Raw genomic sequence first — 18,423 nt, forward strand, 5'->3', positions numbered from 1 at the left:
CTCTCACTGCCCCAGTCACTACCCGAGCAGGGAGCAGCACCAGGAGCCAGAGCTGCCTGGTTTCAAGCACGTCGGGATCAGCCCAAGCGGGGTTTGCTCTGTGCTGGGTAACTCCAGACCCTGGAACTCGCCTCACGGCATCTCTGTCCCCAAACCCTTGTCCCGCAGCGCCGCCCCTGCCGCTCAGATCCGTGCCCTTTGGTCCCTGGGGAGCAGCGGAGGCACAGGGGCAGTGTCTGGAGCTGTGTGTGCTGCCGCAGCCCAGGCTCCGTGGGGCAGGATGAGGCTCCTGCTGCGGGCAGTGGGGCTCTGCGCTCCCAAGCTGTCCCTGACCCCTGCAGTGGCCTCCTCTGGCTGCTCCCCCTCTGTGCCCATGGGGCTGCCCCGGCACCCGGCCCGATGGGGCTCTGGCTTCCATGTGCCCCCCAGCGCTGAGGCCGTGGCGCGGCCCGTGGGGATCTGCTCCATGATGAAACTGCCCGTGCGGGGCTCAGCGGCGGGGCTGGATGCGGCCTTCGTGGGCGTCCCGCTGGACACGGGCACGTCCAACCGCCCCGGAGCCAGGTAAGGGTCAGCGGTGATGGGGACGGGGCGGGCGCCATTCCTGGCTTCGGGAACTGTGCCCGGCACCGCTTCCCACCCGTGGTGCGTCCCCAGGTTCGGCCCGAGGCAGATCCGGGCCGAGTCGTTGCTGCTGCGGAGGTTCAACGGCAGCACCGGGGCTGCCCCGTTCGATTCCCTGCGCGTGGCTGACATCGGGGACGTGAACGTGAACCCCTACAGCCTGCCCCAGAGCTGCCGCCTCATCCGCGGCGCCTTCCAGGACATCGTGGGCTCCGGCTGCGTGCCCCTCACCATGGGTAAGGACCCGCGTCCCCCCATGTCCCTGCTCACCCCAGCTCCCCCCTTCACTCAGCGTGAACACAGCAGGAGGTGGGTGATGGACGTGCCCCGCACTGCTGAGCTGGGGGGAAGTTCCATAGAACCCCGATCTGGTTTGTATTGGAAGGGACCTTAAAGCTCCTCCAGCTCCAGCCCCTGCCACGGGCAGGGACCCCTTCCACTGGAGCAGCTTGCTCCAAGCCCCTGTGTCCAACCTGGCCTTGAACACTGCCAGGGATGGGGCAGCCACAGCTTCTCTGGGCACCCTGTGCCAGCGCCTCAGCACCCTCACAGGGAAGAGCTTCTGCCTTATCTCCAACCTGAACTTCCCCTGTTTCGGTTTGAACCCATCACCCCTTGTCCTGTCGCTCCAGTCCCTGATGAGGAGTCCCTCTCCAGCATCCTTGCAGCCCCCTTCAGACACTGGAAGCTGCTCTGAGGTCTCCAGGCTGGCCTCTCTGCCAGATTACTGCCATCAGTGTTGCCCCTTGTGTCAAACCCGAGGCTGGCTCGGCCAAGAGCCTGTTTCAGTGCTCCCCTGCAAGCACAGCCCAAAGCTCAGCTCTGAACACAATCAGCAATGGGCTTTTTGTTGAGCAGGACCCAAAGAGCAGTTTGTGGCCTTCTGGAAAGCCTCGAGCTTGAGTGAGCGCCCAGCATCGTCCTGCTCTGCACAGGGCATGGATTGGGCCAGTGTTCAAGTTCTGCCTGTCACAGCTTGGCATCGCTGGATGAAGTGAGTGTGGCCAGTGATGAGGGACAAACCATCTATGATGGAGTCCCCAGAGGCCAATCAAACACCAGTTTATAAGCTGTCCTGCTGGCACTCCTGCATCTCTGGTCCTCCCAAGGAGGGAAGAGGAGGGAGGAAGCAGCCTGTACCTGGTAGCCTTATTTTCCTTTGGGAGTTAAGCTCTGGGGTATATAAACAAGTGCAGGATAAAAGCAAGGAGGGAAAAACATCACTTGAGTGATGCGACTGAGTACTGAGCACCCCCTGCAGTGTTACACGCTCTTCTCTTGTCCTGTTGCAGGTGGGGATCACACCATAACGTACCCCATCCTGCAGGCCGTGGCAGAGAGGTATGTTTCTGATCTGGAGATGTAGGAGAAGGATCTGGGAAGGAGCTTTGGGCAGGTTCCTGCTTTGCTGTGATGGGGAATAACGTGGCCGCCCTGTCTCGACCAGGCATGGCCCTGTGGGGCTGGTGCACGTGGATGCTCACACCGACACCGCAGACAGAGCCCTGGGGGAGAAGATCTACCATGGGACCCCATTCCGGCGCTGCGTGGAGGAAGGGCTGTTGGACTGTGGGCGCGTGGTCCAGATCGGCATGCGGGGCTCCTCCTATGATCCCCATCCTTACAAGTACTCTCGGGACCAGGTAAGCTCAGTGAAGGGCTTCTTCCTTTCCCCACTGTTGATATTCCCATGTCAGTAACACCCCCTTGGCTTCAGCAGGAAGAGAAATGTCTTTTCTGTGCCTTGGGATGAGCACTCCCAGTGCCTTGAGCCATGAGCGGAGCAGGGAACGAGGGGTTCCCACCGGGGCAGGGGATGCTCCGCTCTGCCTGTGTGTCCCTGTGCAGGGGTTCAGGGTGGTCCCGGCTGAGGAGTGCTGGATGAGGTCCCTGGTGCCGCTGATGGCGGAGGTGCGGCAGCAGCTGCGGGACCACCCGGTGTACATCAGCTTCGACATCGATGGGCTGGACCCCGCGTACGCACCGGGCACCGGGACACCGGAGGTGGCCGGGCTGACACCGGCGCAGGTGAGGGGAGGCAGTGTCTTTTCCCAGGGACGGGGATGGTTTTGCTCCTGTTACAGGAGGTTGTGCTGCAAGGGAAGCATTAAGGGAGAGCAGGGAGCGTTTCGTAGCAGGGATGAGGAAAGGAAACGCTGAACGGGGGTTTGGAACAGGGAACACTGAAACTTGAATGGGAAGTTCAGCTTAGACCTAAGGAAGAACCTTACATCTACGCCTCACATGGTGAGGCGCTGGCACAGGGTGCCCACAGAAGCTGTGGCTGCCCCATCCCTGGCAGTGCTCAAAGCCAGGTTGGACACAGGGGCTTGGAGCAAGCTGCTCCAGTGGAAGGGGTCTCTGCCCATGGCAGGGGTCGAGACTGGGAGAGCTTTATGGTCCTTTCCAACACAAACCAGGCTGGGATGCTATGAACTGATGCAGTTTGACCTCTACACTTTGGGTTTCCCCCTGCACGTGGGAAAAGCAGAGCCCAGACCATTCCACTACCTCTGATGTGTTTCTTGATCCCAAACCCATTTTCTTTCCTAGGCTTTGGAGATCATTCGTGGCTGCAAAGGCCTGAACATAGTGGGATGTGACCTTGTCGAGGTTGCACCCATGTACGACGTCTCTGGTGAGTCTAAAGACAGTGGAGAGTGAGAAGTGTGCTTGGCAAAGGCACTGACCACCGTGGTTTGGGGTTTTCCCCCCATTCTTGACTGTTTCAGGTAACACAGCCCTGCTGGGGGCAAACCTGCTCTTTGAGATGCTCTGCGTTCTCCCTGGGGTGAAGACCATGTGAGGGCAGCTCCCGCCTGCCCCAGGGGCCGGGTTTGCTCAGCTGAGGGAGGCTTTGCAGTTGCAGCCAAGCTTTGCAGTAAGAAATAAACAGCATTTACTACAAGAAAAGGGAAATCTGAAGCTGAGAAGGGAGCAGATGGGATTGAACAGTTCAAGTGGGGTCCGGAGCTTTTGTTTGCCTGGGAAAGGGAAAGCCAAGGGAAAGCCTCTGCTTTCACAGCTGGAATTACTCACCTGGCTCAGGGGGCTCCTGACATGAGCATCACTGGTAAAAGGTTCCTCCCACTAAGATGCAGCAGTGGGAGGATGAATGTAAAGGAAGGGAGGGCAGGAGGGCAGCTTTGGGCTCATTCTGGAGACAAGGGAATCTCTGACTGCATTTCCTGCTGGGAATAACGAGGAACCGTTCCTGGGATCTGTTTGTCCATGGAAACACAAGAGCCACCTCATCACACATTAAAATAGTTTATTTTGGTTGTGAATCTGTCATCGTCTTAAACTGCAACGGCGCCGGTGCCTGGTCACAGATACAAAAACCAACCAAAACCCCCCAAAACCACAAAATAAAAAAGACAAGTTTGCCAAATAAGTTAATTCCCACCTTCCCCCCTCCCCAGTATCAAAAGTGCAAAATATATGTACCTGGGTTCAGTCCTACTCCTCAGGCTGCCTTTAGCAAACCAGGCTGGGGGTGCAGGGCAGAGGGGAGGCAGAGCTGGTGCCCTGCACGCTGGGTACAGGAGGAGCTGTGTGACAGCCTCGGAGCCCTGGGCAGTGTGTGAGTGCCCAGGCCTCACTCTGACAGTGCTCTCGGACTGAATTCCTCACTCTTTGGGTTACAAACCACCACCAAGTGCTTCCCATGGGTGATGTGTTATGATACTCGTGGACAGAGCTCTGTGTGAGCAGCCTCTGACCATGCTCTGCTACCACAAAGCAAGCACCCAGCACTCCACACTGACTCCACGAGGGGTTTACAACAGGTTGGAGTTTGCTTCAGGCCATGAAAGGAGGTTTTGCCCATAAACCAGTGACATGAACTGGGTTTGTTGGACCCAGTTACAAGCCACAAAGGGCAGAGTTACAGCTACCCAGGAGCTGTGCTCCCACCCAGCAAGGGCAGGCTGCTGCAAGCACCCCTTCAACCAAACCCAGCCTAAAAGGGGGTAACCTGTGCTCAAAAGCAAATGAGACCAAAAAGGATTCCAGCAGGTGTAAGGACATGAAGGTTATTTTGAAGGCTCTGTGGCCTTCTCTTCTGGCTTGGGGCAGGGCTGAGCTCCCTTGCTGTAGCACTAGGCACTTCTTTTAATGTGTCAAGGGGATTCTCCTGCTTTCTGACCAGCTGAGACCCAGAGAGGGGGGGTTTGCTCTCTGCAAAGCTTTCAGAAGTTGTGCAGAGCCTTCCACTTGCCTAAAACCTATTCCCAGCACAGCAAGCTGCAGGAAAAGCACGACTGCTCTGTCTGGATGCAAGTGAAGTCTATCAGCATCAAGCCAGTGTTCTGTTCTCCTTCCTGCTCTACTTCACCATTGGAAGTCTTGAGCAGGGAGAAGCCCTCATCTTCCTTCTGTCCTTCCTTCCCTCTACTTTAGTGCCTCTTTCACAAGCTGCCAAGTCTGCTGAGCTCAGATTAAGTAACCTCACGTAGGGTCAGTTGGTAGCATCGCAGCCTTTATTTGGAAGTACATCATACATGGGGTTTGAGATACCTGTGGTGGTTGAAGCACATCAGTCTCCTCCCAGGGTGAGCAACTACGTTGTGTTGGCAGTAACATGACTTGAGCATTCCCAGATTTCATATGGGACTGGCAGCTAGCTCGGAGACTGGTAGAGATATTCCTACTAATGGGCTGCTCAAGATGGTCACTAAGGCAGTGAGGGCTGAGTGAGCTTTTAATTAACACCAGTGCTGAACCAAGGGCTCGACCGTCAGGTTTGGAGCCCTTTGGCAAAGGCCACCCCACTCAGATCCCTTTGCTTTAGCAGTTCTGTGCCCCATAGCAACCTGGTAGCATGTGGGGTAGCTGGAGGAGGCGCTGCCTGGGGACAGCGTCTGCCCTGGAGCATTAGAAAGGAAGAGGAAACCCCATGGGATTTTATGGAATCACAGAACCATGAATTTCAGTCCCAGATGCAAAGAAAAAGGATGCTGCTGGGAGGAGCAGACGCTGTCGCCCCAAGCCTGCTGCTCACCTTCCCTCTGCCTTACCAAGGGCTGCCCTTTCCTGCTGTCGGAGCAAAGCATAACTCAAACCCTGTGTTTTCGGCTGCTCTGGCTTCACACAGCCCTGTGACTTCCAGAAGACACCAACCCCCTCATGCAAACCTAGGAAGAAGGCAAGGCAGCAGCAGGGGTGTAAAGAACAAAGGCTTGTGGCAAGAAAGAAAGAGGTGAGAGGCTGAAAGCAAGAGTCTTAAACCCACACGTAAACCAAAAGCAGCGTCACACATACATGACAGTCTGATGACACAGCACCTTGGGGCAGTGTTTCAAGAATACAGCTGTCAAAGGAGCAGGTTCCTTGACACAAAGACGGGTCAGGTTGTGCTACAGACACAGGGGTGTTTGGAAGGAGCCCGGCCCAACTCCCTGGCAGCTAAGGAGAGTTTCTTTTACACATCTACTGGCTCATAGCAGCTCATGCCTACGATCTGAAGATGCAGGTAAAGTTATGGCTCTAGGATACATCATCTAAAGTCGACAGAAGCAGAAAGGCATTGAAAAAATCAGTGGGACATTTAAATGGCTCAACACTTGGACAGTCTGTATGGCCGTGCAAAACCCCTTCCTTCCCTCCCCGGGTTGCGTTTGGCTGGTGAAGCAGCACGCAGAACTATGACACAAGGAGGAGCATGAAAACATGCAGATCACCTACTAGCCTGCACCACACACCACAGATGAGTCCCAGCTAAAGGTTTGCTACGAGGGAGATGCTCCCGACCGTACTCTACATCACTTACCACAGGGAAAGCTGAGGAAGTAGGACTGCCTGGTGGGAGGAGGCCTTTTAGAAGGGCAGGGCCCAGGAGGGTCTGCAGGGTCTTGCCAGTGTTACACCATGCACCACAGGCTAAGCACACGGGGAAGGGGAGAGAGAGCCACAGCCTGGCCCGTGTCACCAGCCGCGTTCGGTCCCGCCTGAATCGCTGCGGCCAAGAAGCCTTTGCAGGTTTTAATTCATCCGAGGTAAAATGAGAGGTGGATCTGGGGTAATCTGGGACAAGAAAGGGATAAATGGACTTCTTGGCTCTTCAGTAGGATGGTGTCCAAATGCACGCCAACTCAGTGGAGAGAGGTTCAGTGCACTTGGCTGCGCTCCTGGGCTCTGGATGTGGGGAGGTATGTTCTAGTCGGTGGCCCCAGGAGGAGTTCATCTAAACCCTAAGGTCCATTCATCACACTTGGTTGTGGATCACTGGAGAGAGCTGTCCCTTGTTGTCTTCATAAAAAGTCTGTTAGAAGCTCTTCAAGATCCCTCAGTCTAGTGCCGGCCATGAGGGGATATAGAACCTCTGTAAGGAACCCTCGAGGAGGCGTTCCATCCAAAAGGACAATTTGTGTAATTTGGTTTTAATGGATCTAGATCCTGGGCTGCAGGAGGATTTCCCTCTGGCTTCTGCGTGGAGCGAGGAACTGTAATCCTCAGGTGATCCCCCCTCATCCCCTGATCTGTGAGGCTTGAAAAGGCAGAAGTATTTCTTGTGGCCGTTGAGAGCCAGGACGTAGCCCGTGTAGTCGCGCTCCAGGAAATGCTTGTCGTACTGGTTTGGAATGGGGGCCGCGTCCTGGGCGAACTCTAGCAGGTATTCCAACCACTCCCGGTGCTTGTCCAGGCTGAGGAAGGAGAAGTGAAGAGAGCTGCTCCTGCGGGAAATGCAGAGGAGAATCATAGAATCAATGGGATTGGAAAAGACCGTCAAGATTAAGTCCAAGCACTGCCAAGACCACCACTAACCCATGGCACTGAGGGCCTTGGCTCCATGCTGTGTGAACCCTTGCAGGGCCGGTGCCTGCAGCCCTGCCCTGGGCAGCCTGTTCCAATGCCTGAGCACCCTCTGGGGCAGGAATTGTTCCTCAGCTCCATCTAACCCTGCCCTGGTGCAGCTTGAGGCCGGTTCCTCTTGTCCCATCCCTTGTTCCTTGGGAGCAGAGCCCAGCCCCTCCTGGCTCCATCCTCCTGTCAGGCAGTTGGAGGCAGCCATCAGGTCCCCCCTGAGCCTTCTCCTCTCCAGACTGAACCCCCCAGGTCCCTCAGCCGTTCCCCATCACACTTGGGCTCCAGGCCCTGCACCAGCTCCAGTGCCCATCTCTGGAAACACCCCAGTCCCTCAGAGCAGAGGGATTAGCACACCCCCTGAGCCAGGCCACATTCCTGCTGGACAGGTAACAGGGACAGCTTCTGTCACCAAGGGCAGGTGCAGGGCTGTGGTGCTGCAGCTCCGTTTCCACCCTGGCTCCGCACACCTGACAACTGCCTGCTGTGTGGCACTCTCATGCTCTCCAGTCATTGAAACATGGGTATGCCCAAGGTGGTGGCAGTGCCAGACCTGTCCTCTCACCTTTGCCCAGTGCAGGCTGGAAAGGCCACCTGGTTTTCCTCTGCTTGAGGCCACTCATGAGCACAGTCACCACCCAGCTCCCTCCTGGCAGGTGAGCTGACACCACTCCTGCCATGGCACCAGAGCGGCCTTATGCAAGGTGTTAAAACAGTACCAGAAACCTGGGCAAGGGCCCCAGCCTACCCTGTGAACGTGTAGACCTCCAGGGCAAACTTCTGAAGGAGGGCAGTTTTGGTTGAGTTGGACAGGATCAAGACCACATTCATGTGACCCGGCCTGAGGCGAACCAAGTTACTGTTGTAGTTGATGTCCGTCAGCTCCGTCACCTCCACAAAGCCCTTCTTGGGAATCCTGCTGCAAAGAAACGGTCCCTGAGTGAAAGGGGAATGAGGGAGCACGGGGAACCAAGGACAGAGAAACCATGAACCCACCCCTCGTGCTGAGCTGCCCCATAAACCCTGTAGATAAGGCCAGTTCAAGCAGGGCAGCAGATCCAGACTTGGATCCTCAACGAGTCAGGCAGACCTTTACCCTTACCCTACGGATGTCGTCTGGGCAAACGTGGTGGGAATTGCTTAACAAGTGAGTTTGAGCACCCCTGTCCTCGCTAGCATGGGCAGAAAACAGTTGGGAAGAAGTTAGGGGGGGAACCTGTTGCTCTCTTTGCCGAAGTTCGCGTCGTTCTTCTCAGTCTTTGCTGCGGTTTCTTCTTTCTCTGAGGGAGGACTGTCCCTTGTGTCGCTGGAATCGCTGCAGAGGAAGATGATCTTGAGTGTGTTTAAGGCACCAGATCAGACTGAGCTGCTCATGCCTGGACTCTAAGATCCCTGAGGGCCTTTTGGTGTGCACTCACCTGAAAGCCTGAACAATAACAGTGCCAAAGAGGATGAAGAGCGCAGAGAAGAGCAGGGACAGCAGCGGCATCATTTCTCGCCTGAGGGGAAGATGTGCAAACAGCCATCAGGTCTGCGAGGGGCAGTTTCTGCTTGAACTTCAGTTCCTCCCTACCCCAAGTAATACTGTGCAGTTTCCCCCAGAGCCTTGGCTTCTTTCCTGGGGTCTTAAAGACAAGCAAGATTTGGAGCTCTGTCCTGCTCCCACCCCAAAGGAGGATCAGAATGGATCCATTTTAAAGAAGGTGACAGGGAAGTGGTGAAAACCAACAGATGCATCATGTCTATGCCCACTCGGCCTTGAGGCTGAAGTACCCAGCACTCAGAGCAGAACCTGATGTCACTGTAGCATCACTGCTCTTCACCTGCATCTCAAGAATACAGGTCCCTGGGTGTTTTGATGTGTTTCCTCTTTCCGTTACTAAGAACCTGCTTCTCCTATGCAGCTGAACCAGATAACCACAATCCCACTCCCTGTTCAGAGTTAACACCCAGTCCATACCAGTTACTGTGGAACAAACTATCCCAGCAGTCTGAGAGATAGTCCAGTGTGGAGTAGAGCCATCGGATAAGGAACATCTGTTTAAGAAGGATAAAGGAAAAAGCAAATGACAAACTCACTCTCCAGAGCCCCGACAGGAGTCATGCTCCTGAAACAGAACCCTGGGCTGAAATTGATCTAGGATCATGGGACAATTGTGACACCCCATGGGCTTCCTTCCTTCCAGGAGCAGGAAAACCTGTAAGGGTCTTGCTTTGGTATATTGAAGTTTAAATGAAGTCAGTGATTGACCATCAGGGGACCATGGAAAAGGGCAACACGGTTGTTAGGCATCTGGAAAGGCCGTGCACTTACGGGAGCCAGCTCATCATTCAAGTCTGCCAGGACAGTCTCTGAGGAGAGGAGGTTGGGGTCTGTCCTCAGCTGGTCCAGAAGATCCAGGAGGATGAAGTTGTCCTCTTTGCTGCCTTGCCAGGCCTCCTCCAGGGTTTTATAGGCCACCTTCCCTGCGTTATTGCGTCTCTCCAAAATGACCACCTGGATGAGGCAATAACACCAGAGGTGTCAGAGGAAAGGGACTTTTATCTAGACAGATGTTACGCTTCAAATTGCTGCCCAGAATTAGGTGTCAGATCAAGGTACAGCATCCTACATAAAGTGACATGACATAGAACTGTTGCAGCAACTCCAGAGGAGGCTACGAGGATGATCAGGGCCTGGAGCACCTCCTGTATGAACACAGGCTGAAAACACTGTCTGAAGGGGGCTACAAGGATGCTGGAGAGGGACTGTTCATCAGGGACTGCAGAGATAGGACAAGGGGTGATGGGTTCAAACTGAAACAGGGGAAGTTCAGGTTGGAGATAAGGCAGAAGCTCTTCCCTGTGAGGGTGCTGAGGCGCTGGCACAGGGTGCCCAGAGAAGCTGTGGCTGCCCCATCCCTGCCAGTGCTCAAGGCCAGGTTGGACACAGGGGCTTGGATCTTAAGATCCTTCCCAACCCAAACCATTCTGCGGTTCTATGACAGATGAAGGGAAAAAAAAAATCCAAGAGGAAACCCTCACAGCTGATTTTCCCCGATACTTCTCCTCATCCATCAAGAAACTGTCTGCAAATTCCGGCTGCCGATCATTGTAGATGTGCACAAACTTCAGTGTGTCTTTTGTGTTGGCCACAGCAAAAGTCAAAAACGCTTCATAAGCCTCAGCAAACTTCTCTCCTTCTCCAGTAAGCAGGACCACACAGTGCCTAGACAACACAAGGAGATGGAGGATTAGGAATCATTCTGGATGTGAGGGGAAACAACTGTCCCCTTTCTGCTACCTGGAATGATCCCGATAAGCCAGGACCCCATAGAACAGTGTGGATGCTGGAGGCTTTAGGAGCAGCCCCAGAGCTTCAGGGAACAAAACAGGGGACATGTGACACCCACACAGCCTTACTTTCGCTGACGGTGAGACTTCTTCACAGGACACAGCTCCTGGAACAGCCTCTGGCTGGTGAGCCTGGCCACCATGAGGAACTTATTCTGTGAAAGGAAGTCATCAATGAGCTGCTTCTTCATATCTTTTGCCTGGTGAGGAGAGAGAAAGCAGAGTTAGAAATAAGCAGGATGAGGAGGGCACTTGTGATATTCCTGTCTAAGCCTGGGGAAAGCTGCCAGCCACTACAATCCTCACTGAAATGCCACCCCCTGAGACATTTCAGGGCCCTGAGACTGAGAAGCGACCTGCGGCCACCCTCCTCACACGGGCAGACACCACAGCTGATGCCTGCTGGGCTTCCTCCCTCCTAATGGTTGCTCTCTGCCTCTGCCAAAGGATGAATTCACACTGAGAACGAATGCTGTTCCCTCTGAAATGCCCCACTGCCAAACCTCTCAGTGCCTGCTCAGTCAGAAACCCTCAGCTCTGATTCACAGCAGCTCCTGGAGAGGGCTCTGTGCAATACCTGTACAACATCAGCGGGCTTGTCGATGTGCTCCTTGAAGATCATCATGGTGGGGGTGTAGACGTTGATGTTGTACTGACTGGACAACTCTTCAGTGCCTCGGAGTCCCACATACACATAACCAAAGGAAAAGTAATCTCGGTAGGCAAAGGCAGTCAGCTGGGAGGGAAGAAAGCACTGGTGTGTGGTTGTGTGAGAGAGCAAAAGGCATTTTCTCCCTCATGAGCCCACAGTGATTTTGCATCAAGAACATCCCTCACTGTTTAAAAGAAAACAGGCTTTCCAGTCACCCAAATCAGACGTGCCACAAGAGATGTTTCACTTCCAGCAGAGGTTTGTACACACCTCTACTGCCACTGCCTCCAAAAACCACCCCCATTTGGCATCCACTAAAGGTACGTCTGTGGCAGGACAGAGGAACAAACTCCAAATGAAGGCAGTCATCCAGCTGTGCTGTACTCAAGTGACACAAATCATCTCTGCTAGAACCACTCTGCAGGGTTTGGAGGCATCAGTCTGCCTCTGCTCACAGTGAGATTGCATTTTCTTCTGGAAGAGCTGGGTTTATGAGCAAGTCAACAACACAGCAATAGAAACTCCATTACCTTGTACAATAATGGCACAACTGGCATGTGGTCAAACAGAAGGACGTGGGGCTTGTTTTCTTTCTTCCAGTTGGACAGAAAGTGGATGTAGTTCTTATCTGTGATCTTGGAATAGAATTGGAATGTTAGTTTGAGCTCTGAGCCATCGGACACACACAGTGCTCTGCGATGAGCTGTCCCAGAACTGAGCCCCAAAAGCTGGGTGTTGCAGAAAGCAAACTGTGGGTCTCTCTTTCCAACAGCTATGTCTCATCTGTGCTTCCTGATACAGGAAATTAATTAAAACCATCAGTCCTGACCCCCTGCTGACCCTCTTTGTCACTGCACCTCTGTCAATACCATTTCTAGACCACTGTCATTCTGTTTGCTGGGGCCACGGGCTTTATATTTAGGTGGAAGCCAAGAGTCAGCAGTGACCTGTGAGCTCGATCAAACCCGCTCTGTTTCAACCATGGTACCTCTCTGACCTAAAGGAAGGAGAGAAAAGGGAGACCACAGCTTGTTGAGGGGCCTGCAAGGAGAGGAGCAGGCTGCTGCTGTTGGTGATGGCTGTGGGAGGGAACATTAAGAAGATGGGGCTAAACTCAAACACCTGGATCAGAGCCACAGCATGCTGAAAGTGGAGGTGGGTGAGACCTGAGCTGGCTGGATGTAAGCCTGAGAAAGAAGGGAAGTGAAATTCAGTAGGCAGGCAGGGCATGACTGTGGATTCCTAATTTCCCTATGGCTCTGGCAGCCATAGGGCACAACAGCTGGGGGAACAGCAGGCATGCCACGTTGCTGGCATAACTGTGTAGTAATGGGATCAGCCCTTTTGCCATGAGAAGTGTGACAGGGCCACATCACACAGTTGCTTCTGACAGTTCCAGGGTCTGTATCTGTAATCACAGCTCTTGGAATGCCTCCTTTCCCTGGCCCTGGCTGGATGTTCTCATAGCTGTGATGTAGATCAGCTCAGGGGCTGAACGGACCAGATTAGCCAAAGCAACAGCAAAGGAGAGCTGAATGCACGCTCACAGAAGCAGCACACCCCACCCATGCTGGAGCACACCTTTTCCACAAGATTCCCAGGCAGGAGGTTCTCCACAAACTGCCGCAGGTTTTCCCGAACCACAGCACTGTGGAAGAAGGTGATTTTCCCGTTGATGAGCCCCAGCAGGGAGGGGGTGCTGTGTGCACCCAGGTGATGGGCGAGGCGCCTCTCGTACCCAGCATGAACGACCCCGATCCCTGCTCCTGCAAAGGAGAACGGCTTCATGTGAAAGTCGCCCCAACACCCGGTAGGAAACAAGGGCTGAAGAGCTGTGCCCTTGCCCTGGGAGTTACTCATGGGACCATCCCTTGGTAATCTCTGCTCTCCTCTCACAACCCTTGAAAGTTCAAACTGATGCATTCAAATTCATGCATTTAAAATTCACAGCTTTAGAATCATGGAATCAACCAGGTTGGAAAAGCCCTTTCAGCTCATCCAGTCCAATCCTCACCCCAGTCCTGCCAAGGCCACCACTAACCCATGGCACTGAGGGCCTCACCTCCACTCTGTGTGAACACTTGCAGGGACAGTGCCTGCAGCCCTGCCCTGGGCAGCCTGTTCCAATGCCTGAGCACCCTCTGGGGAAGGAATTAGAATCATAGAACAGTTTGGGTTGGAAAAGACCTTAAGATCATCAGGTTCCAACCCCCCTGCCACGGGCAGGGACACCTCGCCCTAAACCATATCACCCAAGGCCTCATCCAACCTGGCCTTGAACACTGCCAGGGATGGAGCATTCACAACCTCCCTGGGCAACCCATTCCAGTGCCTCACCACCCTTACAGGAAAGAATTTCCTCCTTATATCCAATCTAAACTTCCCCTGTTTCAGTTTTAACCCATTACCCCTTGTCCTATCACTACAGTCCCTAATGAAGAGTCCCTCCCCAGCATCCCTATAGGCCCCGTTCAGATACTGGAAGGCTGCTATGAGGTCTCCACGCAGCCTTCTCTTCTCCATGCTGAACAGCCCCAACTTTCTCTGCCTATCTTCATATGGGAGGTGCTCCAGTCCCCTGATCATCCTCGTGGCCTCCTCTGGACTTGTTCCAACAGATCCATGTCCTTTTTATGCTTAGGACACCAGAACTGCACACAATACTCCAAGTGAGGTCTCACGAGAGCAGAGTAGATGGGCAGGATCACCTCCTTCGGCCTGCTGGTCATGCGCCTTTTGATGCATTCCTCAGCTCCATCTAAACCTGCCCTGGTGCAGCTTGAGGCCATTTCCTCTTGTCCTGTCACCTATTCCTTGGGAGAAGAGAGGACACACTGTCCTCTTTTGCTCTGTCCTCTGGTATTTCACAAGCTACATTAAAAGCAAAACATCTTAGTAAAGGGGAACAACCCTGCCTTTGTCTCCTGCTGCCTGTTGAGTTTGTGCTTGTCTGGAAGCGCTTGCAAGCAACAGCTATGGGGAAAACAAGGAAGCTGGGTGGAGGGACAAGGACAAAATACCTCCTTAAGCACCCAGATGTGTTCAATAGTCTCAGAACGTCACTGGGTGGTAGCAGCCCTGACGTTGGGGGCATATTGTGCAGGGAGTTGAGTTTTTCCAAGCCATGCAAGTGTAGGACAAAGAGCAATACAGCGCTTACAATGGTGGCCTAAGCTCATGGTGGCATGGTTAGCCTTGGCCACGCCGTCATTTATGGTTGTCAATGGTGGATTAAGGCACCTGCTGTAGGGTCAGGATAAACAGCACCTTGCCCTTGTGATCTATGGGCCTAGTTTTCTCCTCATTTCTAGCCTGTAGCCTCATTATTAGCTGGCAGTGTGCGCTTGCAGACCAGAAACCAACTGTGTCCTGGGCTGCAAACCCAGCAGCGTGACCAGCAGGTCAAGGGAGGTGATCCTGCCCCTCTGCTCTCCTCTGGGGAGTCCGCACTTATAGCACTGTGTGCAGTTCTGGTGTCCTCAACGTAAGAAGGACATGGAGCTGCTGGAGCAAGTCCAGAGGAGGCCACGAGGATGATCAGGGGCTGGAGCAGCTCCTGTATAGAGACAGGCTGGGAACACTGGGGCTGTTCAGCCTGGAGAAGAGAAGCTGCGTGGAGACCTCAGAGCAGCTTCCAGTGTCTGAAGGGGGTGCAAGGATGCTGGGGAGGGACTCTTCATCAGGGACTGGAGCAATAGGACAAGGGGTGAGGGGTTCAAATTGAAATAGGGGAAGTTCAGGTTGGAGATAAGGCAGAAGCTCTTCCCTGTGAGGGTGCTGAGGCGCTGGCACAGGGTGCCCAGAGAAGCTGTGGCTGCCCCATCCCTGGCAGTGCTCAAGGCCAGGTTGGACACAGGGGCTTGGAGCAAGCTGCTCCAGTGGAAGGGGTCCCTGCCCGTGGCAGGGGTTGGAACTGGATGAACTTTAAGATCCCTTCCTATCCAAACTATTCTGTGGGTCTATGATTATTAACATTTGTAAAACCATTAGGATAAATCCCCAAAGAAATCTAAAGGTTAAACTCAGTCCTCCAAAGCCAAACACGACAGCCACAGCCTTGCTGGGCGAGGGACAACAGCCTCATCCTTACCCAGTGCCTCCAATTCCTGAGCAACTTCCTTCCACACGGGCTCGATGTGAATGCAGCTGAAGCACCAGTCCGAGGTGATTTTAATGAGGTAAGGTTTCTTGAAGCTATCCGGCACAATTTCATTGATGTAGTGGGAAAAGTGGAGCAGATATTTCTCGTCAGAGGTGTCGTGCCTCTCCGAGTTGAAAGGGAAGTGGAAGAAGGACTCGTCGAAATAGAATCCTTCATGGAAGCGGTGGAACTGGCGATGCTGGTGCTGAGAGTAGCCCTGGCTTTCCCCAGCATCTCCATAGCGATCAAAGTTTGCCCTCTTCTCCTCGTTGGAAAGGATCTGAGAAGTAAATGATACAAGAATGCTTGGCTGAAAGCGTGAGGGGAAGCACCTCAACAACAACCCCTTAGTAACTAATTGCAGCTGTGGAAGGACGGGCTATGAGCGAAGGTGCAGCCTCTGCCATGTGTCAGAAGGATAAATGTGCTGGAAAAGGGGAGTTACTGCATTGCCTCTGGGCTTGCTGTGATAAACAAGGGTAAAAGCCTGAAGAAAAGGAGCCTCTGAACCAAAAATGCTCTGCTGCTCCTGAATGTGACACTGCCTGAGCTCCAGCCTTTCTAGAGCAGCTTTTGCTGACATCTGCTTGACCGTGGAGGGTTTTCTCAAGAATGACATCTCAATGCATCCTGTAGCAATAAGCAAAGCTTCCTACAGAGAAACTGCATTCTTCAGCTAGGAGACCAGGCTTTGCTTTGATTACCATGGGCTCCACCACTTACCATGGACATACTGAGTCACTGTGCCAGAGCAGTGTGTAAATAGCTACTTATGCAAAGGATAATCTGAAGTGACTAAAGCCCTGCAGTGATTCAAGTTGCTTACACCATTCCCAAATGCTTAGATGAATGTGTGACATGGACAGCGCAGCTGCCCAGCTGCTCGTGCTCAATGAATACCTGCTCTGCCCTCGTTTGAGGTGTCTGAGCAAGAACAGGGCACACCTCGAGTAAACTATTTGCAAATGAGGCCACACTGGTGATGTCCAGTGGCTCTCTGTTGAGACAGCAGAGGATGCTGTCAGTAGCAGCCAGCTCCAGAGGGCTGAGTGTCTTTCGCATGCAGACATACCCAGGAAAAGCAGGTCACTTCACTTCTAATGACAGTGGGTGTTTAGGGACAAGCGCGTGTTACCTCGTAAGCTTTGCTGATCTGGATGAATCTGTCCTCTGCTCCTGGGTCCTTGTTTTTGTCAGGGTGCCTATGAGGCAGAACCAGAGCAAAAAGGGGTCAGTGGTGCCCTGGGGGCACCAGCCTCCATGCAGCAGCATCCCCTGAGACGGAGATGGGGTTTTATACCTGACACATGCTCTCCCTGCCCAAATCCCATCCCGAAACCCAGCGCTGGGAAACGTGCTGCGAAACTGCCCCTCTATCTGATCCCTCCCTGTGATGAGGGAGAGTGCATGTGTCCCACTGCTGCTGCCCCACCTGTCTGTTGTGTTCCTCCTGGAAAACACCTCCTGCTACGGTCCTCAGAATCATGGAACCAACCAGGTTGGAAAAGCCCTTTCAGTTCACCCAGTCCCACCCTTACCCCAGCCCTGCCAAGGCCACCACTAACCCATGGCACTGAGGCCTCGTCTCCACGCTGTGTGAACACTTGCAGGGCCGGTGCCTGCAGCCCTGCCCTGGGCAGCCTGTTCCAATGCCTGAGCACCCTCTGGGGCAGGAATTGTTCCTCAGCTCCATCTAACCCTGCCCTGGTGCAGCTTGAGGCCGGTTCCTCTTGTCCCATCCCTTGTTCCTTGGGAGCAGAGCCCAGCCCCTCCTGGCTCCATCCTCCTGTCAGGCAGTTGGAGGCAGCCATCAGGTCCCACCTGAGCCTTCTCTTCTCCAGACTGAACCCCCCAGGTCCCTCAGCCGTTCCCCATCACACTTGGGCTCCAGGCCCTGCACCAGCTCCATTGCCCTGCTCTGGCCCCGCTCCAGCCCCTCAAGGTCTCTCTTGCAGTGAAGGCCCCAGAGCTGAACACAGGATTCGAGGTGCAGCCTCACCAGTGCCCAGTGCAGGGGCACAATCCCTGCCCTGGCCCTGCTGCCGCACTGGTTCTGATCCAGGCCAGGATGCTGGGGGCTTCCTGGCTGCCTGGGCACAAGCTGCTCATGTTCAGCTCCATCATCCAGCACCCCAGCTCCTTTCCCATGAGCAGTTCCCAGCCACCCTTCCCCAGGCCTGGAGCACTGCAGGGGGTTGTTGTGACCCGAGTGCAGGACCCGGCACTGCCCTTGTTGACCCTCATCCCTGTGACACAGCTCCCTTTGCATGCAGGGGCTTGCCCTCGCCCTTGCCCAGCGAGACTCACCCCCTGGTGTATTACAGGCTCCCTGCTCAGGCGGGGAGCGTTCTCCCCGCAGCCAGGGTTTCACACCCGGATCGCGCTGCCACTGCCCCTGCTCGCTTCAGCACGGCTGAAACGCGTCTGAGGGGAGCGCGGCGCTGGGCTCAAGCCTCGGACCTGGGGGCGCGGCGGCCACCACCACCCCGCAGACACCGCCCGGAGCGCAGCGGCCTGACCCTGCCAACCGAGAGGCCGCGGCCCGGCCTGGCCCCTCCGTGCGTCCGCCCGCCGGCACGTACCACTCCCGGGCGAGCCGCTTGTAGGCCTTCTTGATGTCGGCCTGGCTGGAGCTGCGGCCGACCCCGAGCACTCGGTACGGGTCGAAGTCCCCCGCCGCGGCCTGCGCCCCCAGCACCGCCAGCAGCAGCGCGGCGGCCCAGGCCAGGCCCGCCCGGCCCAGCTCCATGGCTGCGGCGGGGGGACGCGGACACCGGGCACCGGACGGGCCGCCCTCAGCCTGCGCCGCCGCTTCCGGCGCGCCCGCCCCGCCGTCACCATGGAGACGGCGGCGGTTCCGGTTGCAGCG

At 54.9% G+C, this 18,423-nt stretch overlaps 3 protein-coding genes across 4 annotated transcripts in view; 2 read left to right on the top strand and 1 right to left on the bottom strand.

The window, feature by feature from the left end:
* Positions 1–18,423, top strand: part of LOC133214472 (caspase-9-like) — a 48,798-nt gene that overhangs the window by 24,688 nt on the left and 5,687 nt on the right. The window lies entirely within an intron of this gene.
* Positions 281–3,911, top strand: AGMAT (agmatinase). Its single transcript, XM_061357349.1, has 7 exons — positions 281–564; positions 658–860; positions 1,917–1,965; positions 2,072–2,267; positions 2,473–2,652; positions 3,178–3,262; positions 3,357–3,911. Exons 1-7 carry the CDS (start codon positions 281–283, stop codon positions 3,428–3,430), a joined length of 1,071 nt encoding a protein of 356 aa, XP_061213333.1. The 3' UTR covers positions 3,431–3,911.
* On the bottom strand, positions 3,879–18,348 carry LOC133214471 (dnaJ homolog subfamily C member 16). Of its 2 annotated transcripts, none has more exons than XM_061357380.1 (14): positions 18,137–18,348; positions 16,690–16,756; positions 15,504–15,834; positions 12,995–13,179; positions 11,944–12,048; positions 11,339–11,497; positions 10,831–10,961; positions 10,453–10,636; positions 9,743–9,925; positions 9,389–9,465; positions 8,847–8,927; positions 8,645–8,743; positions 8,177–8,344; positions 3,879–7,298 (listed from the first exon to the last, which is right to left on the bottom strand). In XM_061357380.1, the coding sequence occupies exons 1-14, from the start codon at positions 18,301–18,303 to the stop codon at positions 6,911–6,913; spliced, it is 2,325 nt and encodes a 774-aa protein (XP_061213364.1). In that variant the 5' UTR covers positions 18,304–18,348; the 3' UTR covers positions 3,879–6,910. The 2 variants fall into 2 exon arrangements, with proteins under 2 accessions (XP_061213364.1, XP_061213363.1); XM_061357379.1 differs by having other exon boundaries at positions 8,177–8,347.

This window comes from Neopsephotus bourkii, unplaced genomic scaffold, assembly GCF_033783945.1.
Source record: "Neopsephotus bourkii isolate Nb327-2 ecotype Australia unplaced genomic scaffold, CSIRO-AGI_Nbou_v1 NB_891, whole genome shotgun sequence".
Lineage (NCBI taxonomy): Eukaryota > Metazoa > Chordata > Aves > Psittaciformes > Psittacidae > Neopsephotus > Neopsephotus bourkii.